General features: G+C 37.6%; 1 protein-coding gene across 2 annotated transcripts in view; it reads right to left on the minus strand.

Annotated features, from left to right (window-relative positions):
* The window catches only part of nudcd1 (NudC domain containing 1), an 84264-nt gene that overhangs the window by 23649 nt on the left and 40212 nt on the right, over positions 1-20403 (minus strand). The window contains exons 6-9 of one of the 2 annotated variants that reach the window (XM_034058817.3): positions 15492-15512; positions 13357-13564; positions 4591-4735; positions 3001-3126 (exon numbers count right to left, since the gene is read on the minus strand). In XM_034058817.3, the coding sequence (XP_033914708.3) occupies positions 3001-3126; positions 4591-4735; positions 13357-13564; positions 15492-15512 (500 nt within the window). The remainder of the gene's footprint in view (positions 1-3000; positions 3127-4590; positions 4736-13356; positions 13565-15491; positions 15513-20403) is intronic. The other variant, XM_034058818.3, reaches the window with a different exon arrangement.

Consider the following 20403-nt stretch of genomic DNA (forward strand, 5'->3'; position numbering starts at 1 on the left):
ATTAGCTAGCTTCAAACTTTCATTTGATAACACTTCATAACAGCAGCGGTCGCGGCTCATCTTTGCTACCGGTCCTAGTAAATCCTATTTCCAAGTACATAATGCTGTACTTCTGCATGTTACAGGGCTTCACGTCTTACTCCACTCCACTGCCACTTGCTTCATTTTCACTCGGTTTCCTGTTCAAAGATGCTGTTTTTATCCAGCTATCCATTGCTGATACATCCCACTAGCGGGGCGAACTACGTGGTGTTGCTTCTAATGTGCGGCGAGTCGCAGTGTGTAACGTGATTTAGTCACCAGCCTAAACAAGTCACACGCTGCAACTCTGAAACTGGGGACTTGCCAGTGCGAATTGTTTTTTGTATTTTGTTTTCCCACTAACCCCCTGTGATGGCCTCCATTTCATTTCATTTTACACATTTTGAAATTGCCATTTTGTATTTTATCATTTGTCAAACACATATCAAGCAAATCAATTATTTTTCACCTTTTTACTGTGATTACAGAATGCCATCTTCATTATAAAAAAACAAAAACAAAATCGGATTAGCAATTTGGTTTTAACCATAAGCGGAATTTGCGTGTGGGCAGGGGGTGCAGTCGCAACTGCCCTTACACGCACACAAGACTTGCATTGAATTGAATACTGTTAATAAAATATTATTGCTTCACATGCTTATTTAAGGTTTCTAGTTAATTATGTAATATCTATTAAAAATTATACACCATTACGTACATACATTGACTCCCCATCATTGGTAAATTCTCTCTTCTAAAGAATCTCTATGTTTACATACGTACAGATAGGCTTCCTGCTTTCGCGTCTTGTTGTCAAGGTATCTGTCGATTGCGTTGAGAGTGTGTGGGTGACAGTTAACACAGAGAGGAGAAAAGTTAAAAAATCGGCAGCCGAAAAGCGAAAAGAAAAAAGGAAACAAAAAAAACACTTGCTTCGGCATTACCATGTGTTCCCTCAGAAAAGGCCATTGAGAACATGGAAGATTCGGCAAAGGAAATCGTCAGAAAATGCAATTCAACAAATGTCTTTCAGAAGGGAAAAGTGCGCAAAAGAAAAATATTTTTTGATGAAATTGCTGAAGAGGCACCAGTCACAGACAGAGACTGCTTCAAAGTTGGAACATTTTATTATGTGTTGGAAGTGTTTGCGAAGCAGTTTGAGGAAAGGTTTCCTGACTAGAGAAATTCCTGGTGCTTAACCCAAAGCATTTTTTCAATTCGAAATCATTGGAGAATGTAAGTAACTTGACACAGTACTACTCCGACGATTTGGTAGTTGATACTGTGGCTGATGAATACTCTTCTTTGAGAAATTTACAAAGACCTCTTCTCTGACCAGAGTGAACTTTCCAGTGATCAGATCCTACCTTTCTTTATTGCCAACGACATGGAGCGTGCTATTGCCAACCTCAGTATTTTATATCGGATTTATTTGACCATACCAATAAACAGTGCCCAGGCAGTGCGAAGCTTCAGCCGTCTCAAAATGATCAAAACTTACTTGCATTCATCAATGCATGAAAACTGACTTTCTAATTTGGCACTTCTGTTCATTGAAAGAGCTACGGCTGAAAATTGATTTTAAAAAAAGTCATCACTAAATTTTCTAATTTAAAGGAACAAAAAATTGAGCTGTAGAGGAGAACTTTAAATTTATTTATTTAATAATTTAAATTACCTTAGTTTTTAAAAAATAACTTTGGTCCTTATTTTGAAAACGCTAATTATTTCCTTTTTAAAATGAGACACTGACAAATCAACTCCTATTTGCAGGAGACTTAAGACTGAATTGAAATTGGACTGAACTGGATTTATCAATACCCCTGGATGATGGGAGTCAGAGATAAATTACTTATCTTTATAGCACTTCACCAGTTATATTAGGCTACATACTACGTGGTATGCAAACTAGGACAAGTTTGTGTTTATTTTCTGTTCTCTACTTTGCAAGAAAAAAAAACGTATTGAACATGTGAGAATGTGGTTGATGTAGGCTATCTGTGCGGTCTGTAATCATGAGTGTGGTCTGTTATTGTGATGTGCAGTACCAAATAAAATGAACAGTAATTCAAAGTGCCTATGTATATTGCAACCAAGGCATACGCAGTTAAACAGCAAAAATGGGGAGCCAACTCCAGGACCACGATATATCCGAATCCGCTGTACAGCGAGGGGTGATATAACGAGGGGTGGGTGTGTAATATTTTATTATATATATATATATATATATATATATGCGCATATTGTAAATAAGTTACATTTGAAAGTAGCGAATCTGATGTAGATTGACAAAGGAAATCGAAAACTTGAAAGCCCTACCTCCCAGGGTTTGCAAGAATAGTTGAACGCGGAATATTTTCAGCCCAAGGAATAGATCTGTATCTATGGGATTAAGTCAAGAGGTAATGTCTGTCCTATGTGTACACTGTCATCTTTGGGTGGGAAATTGCATGTTAAATAGTTTTCACGTGCAGTGGCTTCTTTTGTATTGTGGTTTGTCAGTAATATCTACCTAAAAAGAACAACCTGCACTTAAGCACTGACATACAGATTGATGAATTTATTAAAAAACACTCAAAGAGGACTAGAACAGTTTCAATGTCGCAATGAATAATTGGCAGTTTAAAGCTATTCTCTGCCTTACCCTTTCATGACATACAAATTGTTTATGAATGGAAGGTTCAATTTCTTTAATTATAAAATGTGATTTTAAATGGACCATGAATCCCAAAAATAAAATATTTCAATGCAATAATTGAACAGCATTTTAATGAACCAAGGCATTTTTGATAACACATTTATAATGACTCTGAATACATAAAGTGACACAAGCAAATGCACAGCTAAGGCTCTGAATCCTAAACTCCAACTTCACTTAATATGTATGCTTATCAGAAAAAGCCACTAGCTGAAAAGGGCAGAATTAAAATGTTAAATGCATGGTTGTTTAATGAGGCCCACAGACAGAAATAATCTTACCACATGGGTAGCTTTTAGTGTGCTGCCATCAAGTCGTGTCAGGCTTGAGCTGTCTTCTGGGAAGATATCGCATTCCTCCAGTTCCTGGGCATTGCATGGAGGCTTACTTTGTTCAGGGTTTGCATTCTAAAAAAAAAAAAAGGTAATTATTTAACTTTATATTAGAATATTCCTCCAAAACACCACCACAGGCTCTGAATATTAATTAAACTCCAGTATAAAACACCCTGTCAATCACTGAAGATCCACATTTGTATTTTAAAAAGGTAAAAGAGATGACCTGAAGAGGTAGCAAGCACAACACTACAAAATACAACCAACGTACTGTAACACAACATCCACTACAAAAAAACATTCATTAAAATAATTTGAACACAACATTAAAACAAAGACTTTTAAAATACTAAGAAAAATGACAGAAGTGAACATTTTTTATACTATAATTACAGTACATCAGCATCCTCAAAGAAATACAAACTGTACAATTCATCTGATAAATAACACATACAAATAATTTAATTTTAAATGTGCAGGAAATTGTTATAAAAAGGTTAGGTCCTGAATATGAATTTTGAATAAAGAATCATCCCACTTATGATCTGGAGGTCTTAAAACAGAGCCTCTGGCAGAGCCAAGGCCCTGTGCAGATGTATTTCATATAGTATTTTTGTGTCCTGTACCCCTTTCACACAGACGAGTTATGACAGCTCAGAACCGGCACTGATGTGGCATTTTGGTCTGAGTGAATTGCCTATATCAGGGGTAGGCAACTCTGGTCCTGGAGTGCCACAGACACTTCTGGTTTTTGTTTTACCTAAGCCCTAATTGATTCAATGATTGGCTTAATTGGTCAGAATTACCATGTGTTCCAAGTATTTAGCAATTGATGATTAAGAGATACCTACAAAACCTACAGGATTGTGGCACTCCAGGACCAGGATTGCCTACCCCTGGCCTATACCATCACAGAGTGATACCGTCATATTTTATGCCGTCTCTGAACCACCTCGCGAAGAAGTGAAATTTAGCTACTAGGTCTCAGATGACCTGCAGAGTGAGACGATAACGCCTTACCACCGCATCCCAAATAAAGTGACTGGGATTGAATATGCTGGTTCTTCTCCATCTTGCCCTTCTCCTCCAAAGGTTTTCCTGCCTGTCCTCAACAAGAGCCAAGCATCGCCGCATCAGGAAGTGTACCACAGCAGCCATCCTGAGGCCAATGACAGGTCTCTGAAGGTGTGTGGTTTTATACAGCTCTTAATTACTCGCTTCTACAACGGTTTGCACCTTGTAAGAGGAGGTGCAAAGTTTTCTGGAGGGTCATCAATTGCCCAAGTGCAAGGCAAAATCTTTACATCTCACTATAATGTTTACGCCCACTTAGTATTCCAGATCCCTGCCCAATTCCATGCTTTTTCTTCATTTGAATACATTTCAATATATCATTTAAATGGATTAATGATGACAAAGTGCTAATTTGATAGCGGGTGCAGAACACCAGGTGAAAACCATTCTTTACATAGCCACAAATCACTTTGCACGTATCCTTTGTACAGCCCTGATATATTTGTATTATCATTTACTTACTAAGTCCTCTGAAGTAAGATGCCTTAAACCTTCATTTATCATGTCAGCCTGAGCAGGGTCCATTATAAATTCTCCTCTTTGGTTGCCCATAACCAGCTCCCGCCACATGGGTCCGTCATTCTTCTTCAGCAAGGTTATCTCTAAGCTGAAACAAATGAGTTTTAGTGAAGTGTTTAAGTCTTTGACATATGCTACTCATTATAAAATGCATGTACTGTATATGGTTTCTGATTATTAGAGCAAATATTAATGCTCTGCTGTACAGTTAGCCAGTTAACACTTTTACAGCTAAGCATTTTTTGCCATAGTTGTTACGCCACAGCAAAACATTTTGACTTTGTTTTTACCACACCGTCTTTAAAAAGTGCTATAAAAAGCTTATTTGAGACAGTAGAGTTAACAACATATTTTTTACAGACCCTTGACACAACACACTACTACACTTTCACCCTTACAGAAATTTTTTTTGTAAGATCATAAAGTGAAAAAAATGTAAATGTTTATTTATTTAATATTTTACCTTTAAAAATTAGGGATTTTTTCAACAAGAGCACATTTTTTACCTTAGGTATCCTGGGGTAAACTATTATACTCTGTATGTATGTATGTATGTATGTATGTTACACACACATACATATAGACACAGGTATATAAATTAGCTTATATAAAACATTCATCTAAATAGTTATTATAACTCGAAATCTATATGTATAAAAGGAAAACAAAAAATATGAGTATATATATATATATATATATATATATATATATATATATATATATATATATATATATTAAAAAAATGTAATTCCCGAATTTCTACATTTGATTATTATATGTCTGTCCATAATACAGATTTATAAGCATAAAGAAAAATAATTCATAGCAACTCCTACTTGCATTACATTCTACCTTGTATATGTCCATATAATGTACTTTGTCATTTTGCACTAACAATGAAAAAAAAAAAAAAGTATTAAAAAAACACAGTTAACATTATTTTCACAGATTATATCAAACAAATGGAAAGAATATACACAGTAAAATGTTGATGGGATGTTACAATTTATGCATGCGCATACTTTTAAATAAATGTATTTCTAAAGTCTAGAATATCACAAAATGATTTACTTACATGTATTACACATTTTCATTGTCTTTGAAATACAAATGGAAAGTTTTTTTGGGCCACAAATAAACTATGCAGGCGCCCTGGGAATGAGTCTGTGAGCGTGACAGCTGCAACACTAATCAAAGCCACTATCTTCTATGCAAACAAACTATCAATCAGGCCGTGTGTGGAAAGGGCAGGCTTGACTGTCTCTATACAAAGTGTGGTGCAGTTTAATGACAGAATGCCATAGTTATATAACTATGACACAAATCTGTTTCATTGTATATACAATACATTGTTGCTAAATGCATTACAATTTTGCTGCACAGTGAGCGCACACTCATTCTCCATTTGTCTTGGTTTTACTGAGCACCTTTCATAACTGGTGAATAATGCAGCTAGTGACGAAGGGAAGACCACGTTACAGCTTGGAGAGACAGTTGAGAGGAGGAAATAGACCCCATTGGAGCTGGTTAGGGTTAGCCACCCTATCTGGCAATATCCAGCTCTGCGGTTTTAGATTTAACAAGATGCTGAACACTTGCTTCAGGCTTCTAATACATTAAGGAAAATACCCCTAGTCAGGAAGAGCTGGGGCGGAAGATGACTCAAGTTTGGATAACATGGTTAACGAAAGCAAATGGACAAGATAACGAATACTACTTTACAACAGACAAACCAATTGTGCAACTCAAGATCTGAAGTGAGAGCTCTAGGACAATATGTGGCACTCCAGGCTTGTACCTGTGGCTGGACCAAGGTGACAATGGTCAGGGGTCTGAAGAATCATCAAGGGAGAAAGAGATGCTTGAGTGAGAAGGGACAGGGGCTTCGCATTGATCAGTATTTCTCAGACAAGTTATATCTAGTAACAGGATGCATAACAGAGTTAGCTGGATGTCAGTACCCCTGTTATAGATAAGAGTCAGCTAGTGATGAAACCAATCTTTTAGAGCGTAATCAAATGAATCAGCCAGGACAGAAAATAACCTTAATGGGTGCAAACCAAGGGTTAACTGGCACAGAGGGTGTGAGAAAATGGCTTGGCACACAGTTGGCACGGATCTCTGCTTTTTTGGAAGTAGAATGGGAGCTGAAAAAGTCTGAGGATACCACCTAAGCTTATCGTGGATTTGTCGCATACTCAATAACCCAGCTTCTCATAGATACTGGATTCAGTGGAGAGGAGCTGCCACATATAGTGAAGGCTCTATCCAAAGAGAGAGAGAGAGAGAGAGAGAGAGAGAAGTGGCAAATGCCTCTGGTTGAGGAGGAAAAAGACCGACCTCAAAAGCAGGTGAAGGAGGGAGTTAACATCAGTGAAAAGGAATGGATGGCTAAGGTAAGTAAACTGGGCTGGAGGAGAGAAGTGCTGGGACGCCAGCATCACTGTCAAGCCTTCCCAAGGTGTTGTGGGCAAGTCAACAAAACACCGAAGACAGTAGGTGACCATCTGATGACCCCTGCAAGGTGCCCCACCCAGCCATTCCAGATGGTTGCCATGCGGAGTGCTAGGGAGGCCATACTTTGGTTGATCCCTGGAGCCGGCATCACCGCCATATGTGTGCTGATGCGCCAGGGAGGCCACAAATAGGCTCACCCCTGGAGCCAGCATTGCACTTCTGCCATCAACACCAGGCCAATAGGAAATCCACATTGCCTGGCGGAGGGAAAGCGCTGAAGGCTCATACATTATAGCAAAGCTACGTCCTGGTTGGTCTCCACCATGACTCTCATTGTGTCTAGGCGACAGCCAAGCCCAATATTACCATGCAGTAAATAAGAGCTACTCTCAAGTAATACAAATCATATACGACTAGAAATTGATGCTTAGATGAAGTTACAGCCTACTGGTGAAAAGGAAGCAGTGGTTTGTTAAACTCCCAGGAAGCTGTGAAATCAACAACAGTAAATAAATTCCCATTATGAAATGCTTATGTGTTTTTTGTATGTTATTTACCTTCATACCATAATGCATTTGCACACAGGATTATCTTTATTTTATTTATTTATTTATTTTTTTAATTCTCTGTCACTAATTCTCTGGCATTTATGATTTTGCCATCACTGTGCTTACACTATGCTTTAGTAAAAATTGATATGCTCTTACTGTGGTACAGTACATTACACTTTTATAAAGTTGGGGGTCGGGGAAAGAAGCAACGTCTCTGTGTTTTTCACAATAGACAGAAACTCACAAATAAGAATTAGCGGTCAGAACCCCCCCCCCCCCCCCCCCCGTAAAGGAGTCTTTGGGTCTGTCTTTCTATAAAGGAAGATAAATACAGTGCAGGATTCCCTTAGCAGCAAATTATTGCTGCATTAAGGGGTGACGCACAACAAGTAAAAATCAACATGCAGAGAAGAACTGTAGCTTGCAGACATGATGGATACTTACCTGTCTTACCTGCTGAGCTACAGACACAGGGGTACACATACTAAAGTGTTGTGCCTGTTGCATAAGTTGCAAACCAGTTGCAAGTCTAGAGTGAAATGTACTAAACAAGTGCAATGCTATTAGCGACTTCTTAGGGAATGCTTTGAGGCAGCAGCTTTTCTTTGTGGTTCAACCTTAGATGAATATGTTGAACCACAAAACTAGGCTGTGTGGTCCAGTGGTTAAAGAAAGAGGCTTGTAACCAGGAGGTCCCCAGTTCAAATCCCACCTCAGCCACTGACTCATTGCATGACCCTGAGCAAGTTTCGGGTGAGACGTAATTGTAAGTGACTTTGCAGCTGATGCATAGTTCACACACCCTAGTCTGTGTAAGTCGCCTTGGATAAAGGCATCTGCTAAATAAACAAATAATAATATGTAATTATGGGCGTTCCTGCATAAATTCACAAAAAGGGGGAGGAGATAGTGCAAATGAGAGTTCTCAAATATTATAATGAGATGTACTAAATCTGCCAGCAATTGCGACACTTACAATTGCATCAATTTGTTAAGAACTTTTGAAAGTTGTGTTTTAAACAGTCGCAATTGTTGCTGGCATTTCCCAGTCTGCTTTTTCTTGTGTTTTGTCAGTTGTGCTCAATGTATTTTTGAGGCGAATGCCCTAATATCTATTTTTCCCTAAAAGCAGGGTGTACTTACAAGCCTTGGAAACACATTTTAATAACATTTCCAGTTTCCCAAACATGTTGGGAACTATAGACTGCACACATGTGCCACTAACCCCTCCAGCTCATACTGAGCATCTGTATAGGACCATGATATAGCTTGTGTTAATTACCCAGGCTACTAAGTAGACACGTTAAAAATAATATTATTTTATTTATATTGTGATACCGGTAGCAGGCTAAAGTAAAAAGAAAGTGTGCTAGGTATTCATTTGTTTTTAAACCCGACTCCGCCTTATGTCGGACAAACATGTCTGTTTTAGCAAGGGGCTACTGTACGATTATGAAAAGCTTTTTGGAGGTGAAGGTGGGGGCCCATTGTAGAATCTGATGGGATTAAATTGCCTTATATATATATGTTTACATTTAACAAAAACAATGGTATTTTGATTCTTGCACCCTTGCATGTATAGACATTATCCTTTGGGCACCCTCTGCTGCAGCAAACCACAACTCAACTCCCGCTATTTATTTGAACAATGTCGCAATGCTAGAGATATCGCTAAGAAGACGCAACAAATATTTAAAATTAGTATATTGCGGCTCTTTTCTTTAACATATTTTCTCTTAGTACATACGGCAAAATGTATACTTTGCCAAATGTCGCAACAAAAATGCAAAATTGCGATATGTTTGTGGCCCATCTTAGTACATCAACCCCACAGTGTCTGTCATCACAGTTCAGAGCACACACCAGGTTTCTGGTTTCAGGACAATAATGGTATGTTGATATTTTGGAAGTAACAGAGTATGCAGACCATTTTGTATTTTATTTTATTTATTTATTTATTTTTAAATGGTAGAAACTGCATTTTGTAATAGATGTTATTGTGCTGCTTATGTTATTATTAGTATTTTTATTATTATTTATTTCTTAGCAGACGCCCTTATCCAGGGCGACTTACAATTGTTAAAAAACGGCAATTTTTTTTATTTTTTATTTTTTTTAAATTACCTTAGTGTTACTTTAAGCACTTTCTAAGTGTGGTTTCCACTGCACACATCAAATCAGCACAGATTCTTACTTAAGGAGCTGCTTTAAGGGTGAGAGGCTGAGGATAAGATATCCTTCTAAAACCACAGTGTTCATGCTTGAGTGGGGAATTGGGATGCTGAGCTCAGGTGCAGAGAAGGGGGGCTCGTGTCTTTCCTGTATCCTTCACTCATTAATCTCCATGTTCTTCACAACATAGCCCAGGAGATCTTGTGGTTCAACAATCAGATTATTAGAAACTGACCTAAGGTTAGTACTCTTGAGAACCCCCAAGGTTTCCATTCATCAAGTCCCACACTCTTGTTCTTGCACAACATGAAAGATAATCAGGTGCATTTAACATACTAAATCAAACAGTAAGTAAACACTACAAAAACATAATTTGTACAGGAAACTTCAGACTTGCCTTAATTTCCTTAACCACAAGCAATGATTTATGACATTCAGAAATCAACACATTTTGATTATGTTGGAAGCATGAGTTTGTACAGTTTGCACGGCACCATGCTACCAAGTCAAGCTTGCGGTTTATTAAATCATATATATATATATATATATATATATATATAATGTTTTCTGTTCTCATTTTATCTACAATATGTTATGTGACAAATGACTAGGGCTTTGAGAAATATAGTTTTTTTTTACCCCTTTTACACAAACTGACTCACCTATTGGTCAGTTCTATGCCTTCAGATCTGAGGTGCCCTCCATCCCTTGAAATCTATAACTATTGTACGTGGGGCAGGGAATTAGGGTAAAACACCTGCATTATGTCTAGTTCACCTCCAACAGGCAGACAAGCTAGCCAGGTGAGAATATGGCTTGATAAGACTATGTCCTGATTGGAGGGCATCTTAAAAACCTTGTGGGAATGTGGTCAACCAAAATTGTTCAATTGATTGCTTGCATGTATAAAGTAGGAGCAGAGCAGGGAGAGAGCACCTCAGTTTCAAACAAAATCCAGAAGTTCACTGTCACAGATTGGAACTCGGGTGTACAGATGTGGGCAAATGAGCGAAAGCCAGCTTATCTTGTTGTGAAATAAACCATTTAACAGGTTTGCTTCGGTTTCATTTAATACCTGCCGATGAAAAGCATGTTAAAAGGGAGTTACTTAGAAAATCAGATTATTCACACACCCCTACTGTAAAGCATTGTAAAATGTTTGACTTTACATCTGAGAATGCGACTTGCAATACATTATTCCTAGCCAATGACATCTGGAAAAATAATTTGACAATTTGAGGTGTTAAACATGCAACACACAGGAAGAGACTCATTGATACGATACAAGAAAATGAAAGCCGTAACAATATATCAAATAATAATGATGTCTGTTTTGCCTGGTGTGACAAAGATGCAAGGTGTAAAGAAAAGAGTCACCAGGGAATAAAATTTTAGCATTACAATTGAACATGATTATAGGACAATTTAGCATTTGGGTCATTCCACGCCAACCTCAACCAGAAAATGGGCATTTTGTTGCCCAACCATCTCAGATTTTGCTAGAAAAATTCACCTGGGGGTTTTCGGGCTCGCCGAGTTTAGAAATGCCAAGCCTTTTTTAAAATTTCCCCTTCAAGCTGTGACCTGGCAAAGGTCAACTTGAAGTGACCTAAACTTACCCCTCGTCTGGCAACTGAGTTAGGTGCGCCTAGTATTTTTTTCTTGAAAACCCTATTCATTACGAAGTCGAACGAGGTGCTACACATGATGGTAGCATCTAAGTTGAGCCCAGGGTGATTTTTCTGGTCAGGGTCACTTTTGGTTGACCTTTCCCAGGTCACAGCTCGAAGGGGAAATTTAAGAAAAAAAACCCAAAAAAACCCCATTGACAATGTTTCATCTTGTTACCTCTGGTCACTTATTTTTATAATTCTAGCAAAATCTGAGACTGTCGGGCAATGGCTCTGGCCGAGTTGATATGGAATGACCCATTAGCTTTATTCACCCTCTTTGCATGATTTGTGAAATTATTAACAACCAATAGACAGGCTGAGATTCTCCAAATAATAAAACCAAATAAAGAACGTAATGAGTGGGATATGAAATTCAGACTGCATTTCCAGTATCACACAGACTGTGCTAAGACACACAGTGCATGCAGGTACATTTCCATGCAATGGGAGTAAGACAATGGTAATCAAAGCAGTAAAAAAAAAAGTGAACAGTTGGTGCAGGAATTTGCATCTTTAGATATACCCTTTACATAACAGTATTAATCTAAGGTGGGAACTATTATACAATGCTGTTTTATTTATTTATTTATTTGTAAATCGCCAATTTAAATTTACCCTGTTTTTGCCTTGCTTCAGTGCAATGGGATTGAAATACAAGGTCTATCTTTTTTTAATGGGTAGATTGTTTTATGTGCAATTATTATGACAGCCCCACAATAGTAGCGCAGTATAAATATATCTTTTTGTATTTTTATAGAGGGCATGGGCAGTACTTACTGTAAATAGACAGTTAAGAGTGGGGGGCTTCACGTACATTACTGTTACTGGCACTAATGAGAAATTATGGTAACAATTTTTTCTGTGCTAGGTCTGTGTCAATGTTAATTTTTTAATTAATTAATTTATTTATTTTTAAAAGCAGATGTGCTGCTCTTCTTCTTCAGCTACAAACGCCGTTCAAACTTTAAAACGTGTAGACCGGTCTGGAATAGTGTGCTTGTATTCAACTTTGATATCTTTTATACTTTTTAAACTATTAAGCTTTTTGTCCTTTTTTTGTCCATCTTCATTCACTTTAATGGGACTTTTTTCAACACTCTAAAGCTCCCCATTGTTTAAAAACTCCCAGACTTCCAACATTCTATTTACTGTAAACGATGCAACACAGAAATAACTTTTACCAATCAAGAGGTACACCTGTTTTTAGTAACCGCACCAACTGAGATGAGATAGGAGACTGTGGAACAGCATAAAGATTGGCTGGAGAGACCTGTGGACAGTGGAACAGGAGGAACAGCTTCCTGCTAATACCAGCAAGAGCTGGCACACAGAGAACACCATTTCTTCGTCGAGGAGAGCAACCAGCAGGAAAGTTTGTTAGAATGAAAACTCGCCTGGGACAGTTGGAGGCTGCTAGAGATTGGAGAATGCAGGCAGATGTTGGCCAGTGTCTTATTTTCCCACCCAAGACTGCTACAACTACCCTTCGACCTGACATTGTCCTGTGGTCAGTCTCAGCACGCCTTGTTCACCTGGTTGAGCGAACAGTGGCATTGGAGGATTCCATGGATGAGACATATTACAGCCAAGCTATGTCTTGGTGGATCCCCACCACTACCATCTCATTTTTTTATGAAGTAAATCAAAGAAAATAAAAAACAGCTACTCTCATGTATATACAAATCAAAATTCTTATTCTATTTCTCTAGAGGCTTCTTTATTTAACCAAGTGGATTAAAAAAGAACTGAAATTCCAGAGATGAATATTATGGGCAAAGAATTTTTAATGCACATTATCCCTTGCACATATATTTGTAAAAATGTTTACAATAAATGTATGTTAAATAGTTACTTACCTTTTGTCTTCTTTCATTATCCAAGCGCTAGCTTCAGTGTCAACCAAGGCATACAGCTGCCCTTCCAGCAAAGGAGCATATCCACGTAACCCAACATGCATACTGTCCATAGACAACTTGAACTCAATGGCTTCTTTAGTGGTACCTTCTGGTAGACGGACTGTGATGGTTATGTCCTCTGCAGTTTGTTGCCAGTAGTAAATGGGATCTAAACCAAAGAAAAGACTCGATTTGAAATCTCACTTTTTTACTTTTAGTAGGTATGCCAAAATACCACAAAAAGTAGCATCTTCGATTTGCTCATCTTTTCTTTATTCAAGTATGGGAACGCGTTTTGTTACATTTAAGCATTTACAATTCAGAATGGTTTACTACCGTTACAGTAATGCCAACTTTCTTTGTTTATTGGGACATGGCCCCATCATGTTATTTGTTTATTTAGCAGACGCCTAACAGAGACTAGGGTGTGTGAACTATGCATCAGCTGCAGAGTCACTTACAATTACGTCTCACCCGAAAGACAGAGCACAAGGAGGTTAAATGACTTGCTCAGGGTCACACAATGAGTCAGTGGCTGAGGTGGGATTTGAACCGGGGACCTCCTGGTTACAAGGCTGTTTCTTTAACCACTGGACCACACTGCCTCCTATCATGGTAACATACTTAATACTTGAGGAAGTGTCATGAGGCAGCATTTACACGCAGCAGCTGAAGATTCAATTACTTCTGGAAAATGAACACCCCGAAGTCTGTGCAGTGAAGTATAGAAAAATTTCATTTTTGAGGTGGCTGATGATGGAATAGTAAAACAATATAACAAGACCTTGTTTTTCTCCATGGATATTGTGAAGCAAAACAAGTTAAAGTTATTGCTTTTCATATGTAAATATCTGTTAACGTCTATATATGTATATATGTTTGATATTGCAATTGCGTTACTCAATTTTTCTGTGTTGTGGAAAACTTTGATATTATCGATACTGAAACACATGCACAATATCGATATACACAATTTTCATTGCCCACCCCTAATATATACTGTAGATAGATAGATAGATAGATAGATAGATTGATTTAGAGCTAGAGAGAGGAATAGAGAGCTAGAGAGAGGAATAGAGAGCTAGAGAGATATAATCCAGGGCTGGCAACGGAAGTTCCCTATATTGGATGGATATGGACAGTTGGAGCCTTGTCACATATTTGAAATCACTGTGCTGCCTCACAGAATTTAAAGCAACGGTAGTCATCTTGTTTACAGTTACAGATGTACAGTAACTAGAAAACTGAGTGACCAATTACCAGCAAAAAAAAATAAAATCCCAAAAGTAGTAATTAGACATGCCGATTTGGATGAACAATTAAATGAACTGGAAGATAGCAAAACATGCATCGATGTGGTAAACTTACTTTCTAAATCACCCTGTCTATTTACTTACTTTTGCATGTTTGAACTAATTCAATTTACTCAGATTAACTTAGTATGTAGTTAAAAGTTATAAATGGGACTATTTTTGTTTACAGTTAAAGGATATTTAATAAAAAAAAAAAAAAAGTTGCCTTAAATTACTTTTTCTTTTTTTCCCCCCAAATCCACTGTTTGACCTGGATTATAAATGCAATAAGGCCATTTAGGGTGTCTGTATACGCCGAACATACAGACTTCAGGGGTTGGAGGCACAATGCCCCATATATATGGATACAATTAGTGTGAAATAGGTAAATATACCTCAGAAATGTGTTGTATTATGTAGTTTTGTTGTTCTAAAATTCTAGAAATTAAGTCTGACGTAATTACATTGAATGACATTTCACTTGATAGAATCACCCCAAATTCCCTGTAGACATACATTTTCAAACATTCTTTGTGTAAAAAAAACAAGCAAACAAACAAAAAAAACCAAACAAACATTAAAAGCCAGCCGGATACAAAATAGTAGTTCTATTAATAGCTTATATCAGGGGTGGCCAAACTTCCAAACCCTGCGAGCCGCATACCAAAATGCTCATATGACAGAGAGCCGCAAGACACATACTGTAAAACATGGAATGTTTGCAAGCAAAACATTTTAAATACTAGCATTGTTTTAAACATTTTTTAAATTCTCTCAAATATTATAACTGAATATTGCACTTACTCTGTGCTGTGCAGTAGTTCTCTTGATGGCAGCAAAATACAGAAGAAAAAAGGAAGAACATTGCAGCCTTAGTTTCTGTGTAATTTGTATTGTACTGTAGATCTACAGTGCATTAAACTTTAAATGTAACACTGTTTTTCCATTATTTCTGTTTATACTGTATGTATTATGCACGCTAAATAAAATATATTCAGTTATTATGAAGCAAAATACGATAACTGCCCTAATTTTACCAAAAACACCACAGACTCATTTTTGTAAGGCTTCTTTAGGACAAGCTCTTGAAGATCTGAATGTTCGGTTTTCAAAATAAAGAAGTGGTTTTTTTTGTAAGACATCTGCGTGTATGAAATACTTTTGGAGAGCTTTGTGGATGACAAATGCACTATTTATTTTTAAAGCGATTACAGTACCTGCTCATGACGAGATGCAAGATATGTAAATATAATATTAATTTTAGACCGGCAATATACAATTTAAAAAATGAGTATTCTAATAGTATGATAGAGTAGACGTCAAGGTAGCATGTACATCTGAAATAACCTTCAACAGTGTTCATGAAAATAAATTGATCCCTCGGCTTAGGGAACATTGCTTTGTCAGGTGTCAGAATATTCTGTGTGCTGCAGCTCTTTTTAAACCATCTTCCTATGCCCCAATGTGGAAACCAATGTAGTATAACAAAACTACTGTACTAGTGACATTTTAATTGCAGATATAGTGACACAATTCCTAGTTAGCATGATCAATTCAGGTAATGTTTTATTTTTGCACAATTACATTATATTTTAATACAATAAACCTGCTGATTATGATAGATAAACAGCTGTTGATCTGGATTTCTTGCAATACATTATACAGTAACTACACAAAAATTGCAGACCACTGGGGCGCCCGAGTAGCGCATCCAGTAAAGGCACTCCGCGTGGAGTGCAGGATTTGCCCTATAGCCTGGAGGTCGCCGGTTCGGGTCCAAGCTATTCCACTGCCAGCCATGATTGGGAGTTCTCAGTGGGCGGCGCACAATTGGTTGAGCGCCGCCCGGGGCACCAACGACCACTGGGTCTACCTGGAAGTGGCCCAGAGCTGTGAGCTGAAGTGGACTGCTGATGACACATGGTTTCAGAGGACGCGTGTGTTCGTCTTCGCCTCTCCCGAGTCAGCGTGGGGGTTACAGCGGTGACCCAGGCTTTCAAATTGGGGGGAAAATGGGGTTAAAAAAAAAATAAACACAAAATTTGCGATTCCAAATTTTAAAATAAATAAATAAATAAATAAATAAATAAATAAAGACCACTCTAGTAATATATGAAAGATCACAACAGGAGATAAACTAATCAAATATACTTGCAAACGTATAGCTACACCTCTTTATTTTTTCTTAAATAGTAAGCCTAAGGTAATCTTTCTGTTAAGTTACTTAGTGCTGAAAGAGTTACACAGCCTTAAACACCTGCAGTTCAAATCAGACCAAAATCTGATTATCTAACGCAAGTTTAATGTTGCCACTTACAGAAACAATGCAACCTTGCCAATCCAAAACACCTGTTGCCATAGGAGACATATGTCTTCTATACACCTGTTCCATATTAAATATATTTCATGTCTCTAAAGCAGTAGGGCCTATATCTTAGATGAATGTTTAACACTCAAGAAGAATGGATTTGAAAGTAAACTAGAATGAACTTGAAAAATACATAAATCAATATAAATTTACCAAACAGAATGTAAATTGCATGAAAAGTCTAACATAAATCTATGCCAGTTTCCATAAAATAAAGCTGTGATTGCATGACAATTACCACAAAAGCTAATGATTTTTGTTAAAAGTGCCTGCAGTCTGATTAATCCATGTTGCTTCTATTCAAGCACAAATTGTAATTTAATGCTTGGCAGCACTCCTAGTATAATTTTTTAAATAAAAAGCTCTAAGCAAATAAAGGTTTAACCCCATCAAGACAGATTGTGCAATGTGTGACAGAAGACCTTGCAGTGTTTACAATAATAGTATTGCTTTACTTTTGCTGTATCTTGTCCCTATTGCAGCGACACATTTTTCAACATATAATTGTTGTGATATTTTTATTGATAATCATGGGTCATAAAATCAGATGAAAATACATGTCTCAACTTTAACTGTTTCTCTTACAAGCATTTTACCTCAATAATTCTCCCTCCTGAAACATTTTTTTTTTCTGTTCCCACTAGCCATTCACTTCAACCAGGGCAAAAGCAATGTTCCAGAAGGGAGTGCAATCTTATTATGATGCCCACAAAATAATATTTTTTTGTCCTGGCGAACGTACATGAGTAAACATTGAGATATGTATTTCCATTCGATTTATGACATGTGAATAAATATGTTAAAACAATCAGGATACAGTGCTGCGGTACAGAGAACACAGGACAGACAGCAAAGGTGAAGGAATACGTTTCTTAGAAACACTACTTCCTCTTATTTTAAAATTACAACTTTCCTAGTTAGAGATAGTTACCTCCTAATACTGTGACATCTTAGTAAGTGAAAAAAGACAAAAGAACAAGACACCCCAAGGGGAAGTAAATCAAGTGGCATTACATGTGCAAGGGACAGAAAGTAAAAAGCTCTATACATAAGTCAGACCAAAAAGATATTTCAAGGTGTAATGTGTCGATTTGATTCTGTGTTAAACTTCAAAAATATTGTTTTGAAGAAAATTCAAAGTTTATTTAAAATTTGATTAACTTTAAAATCAACCACACACACTAATGATGCTTCTGCTTTTGAATTAGCCATGGGGGTATTTCCTTTGGATTATAGAGAATCTTTGTTTTTGGATGACTGTACCACTGTAAGCAAGCAAACAAACAAATCCATAAATAAATAAATAAATATGTAGTGTGGTGTACGTACTGTCAAGTACAAGCCTCCTCTCGATCTTGTTCTCTTCCACTTCAAAATATGCACTGGTAGACGGATTTTCAATTTCACCATTTTGTTTGTTCCTCGTGCCTAGCCTTATTCAATGACAAGGATTCGATTGCCCCACGGCCTATTGCCGTGAGACAACCCAGGCAGAGATTGCGTCATCATGCTTAATTACAGCGGTCCGACGAGTAGGGGTTAAAGAAGACAGTTTTTTTGTGTCAAAGACATGTTCAGTAAGGTTGCAGATTCAATAAGCAGCCATTATAGTAGCCTAATAAACATTAAAACCCTGTATGGGTGAAAATCAGGGCCAGAGATGCATTTTAACAGCTTTTCTAGTTTTAGTCCCACCTACTTCAAGGGACATCATCCAAATAAAATCAGAGTGTAATATATACATTAACAACCTAGATAAAAGGGGAAATTAGCACAGAGTTGGGGAAAGTGGCCGACACTTTTTCAGTGACCCAGGAAATCCGAAAGGATTTAGACATGGGCTACTCAACTTTGAAGGTATTGTGGACCTCTTCAAAATCTGAAAGAAGAGCTGGAGGCTGCAATCATTTTATATACCATTTTTAATTATATGTAGTGAATTGCCCATATTGGGGTAGATGTAAGTATAGGCGCAGTGCAAATAATTGCAGATGCAAAATTCAAATTGCATTGTGGCCAGGCAATTATTTTACACTGCGCCCTACGTAAGCTTAAGAGCAATGAATGCAAATTACTCAACACGCACAAATAATGATCCGCAATTATGATAATGAGGGTCTCAATAAGCGCATCGGTCTATTTAGCGTCCGAACTTGCATCAGTTATGCTAGTATCCTTAGGAAAGGATAAGTACTGGCCTGCCCTTTTCAGCAGGACATCCAGAAATTTGCCTAGCACTCTGGAAAAGGTGGATTGGGCTATCCCTCCAGACATTCCAACTGTGGTCTGAAAGGAACCAGAGGCTAAGTAGTGCAGAGAACACAGCACTTTCACATGTGCAGGGATAGCGCTCCCTAGATTGACGCTGAGGTCTAGCTCATCCCTCAATTAAGCTATTTGGTCTTGAATGACCTGCTGATTGAGACAATAACGCTTTAGCACCGCATCCTCCGGCATCCCAAACAAAGTGACCCTGGGATTAAATCTGCAGGGTCTTCTTTATCTTGCCCTTCTCCGAACGAGTTCCTGCCTCTCCTTAACAAGAGCTAAATGTCGCCACATTAGGAAGTGTACCACAGCAGCCATCCTGAAGCCAATGACAGGTCTCTGCAGGTGTGTGCTTTTATACAGCTCTTAGTTACTCACTTCTACAATTGTTTGCACCCTGTAAGAGGTGTAAAGTTTTGAGGGTCAGCAATTGCCCAAGTACAAGGCAAAATCCTTACATCATATCACATTATATTATATTGTTTGCGCCCGCTTAGTATCCTGATCCCGCCTTTTCTTCATTTGAATGTATTTCAATATAATGGCAAAGTGCAAATTTGATAGTGGGTGCAGAACGCCAAATGAACATCATTCTTTACATATGCTGCATTTTTAGCGGTCGCTAAAATCAGACTTTACTGGGAAATGATATACGCCGCGTTACAGGGGTTTTGCACATGCAAATCACTTTGCGTGTATCCTTACACCTATCCTGTTATGTATGACATACTTAGAATACTGTTCAATGTAAAATAGTGCAAGGCATTGCTGTTTTAGAAAGTAACAGCGAGATGTTTAAGAATTGGGGATTGACAACACCACATCGGGACATACATCTGCTTAACTATCACAATAGTTATCAATGATCTTACAAATCAACATAAAATCTTAACAAAGACAACGTCACCTCTCTCCTACGTAGAGCATCCGAGTGCTCAATGTTGCAACACGTGACTAAGAGTTAAGCTCCAATTCCCGCCCACTTAAAACTTAAATTAAACTGTACTGGTTTAAAAAAAAAAAAAAAAAAAAACACACACACTAAAACGCAAACCTTTAACATTACTATTAACAAACATT

The sequence above is a fragment of the Acipenser ruthenus genome, chromosome 3 (assembly GCF_902713425.1).
Source record: "Acipenser ruthenus chromosome 3, fAciRut3.2 maternal haplotype, whole genome shotgun sequence".
In the NCBI taxonomy this organism is placed as follows: domain Eukaryota; kingdom Metazoa; phylum Chordata; class Actinopteri; order Acipenseriformes; family Acipenseridae; genus Acipenser; species Acipenser ruthenus.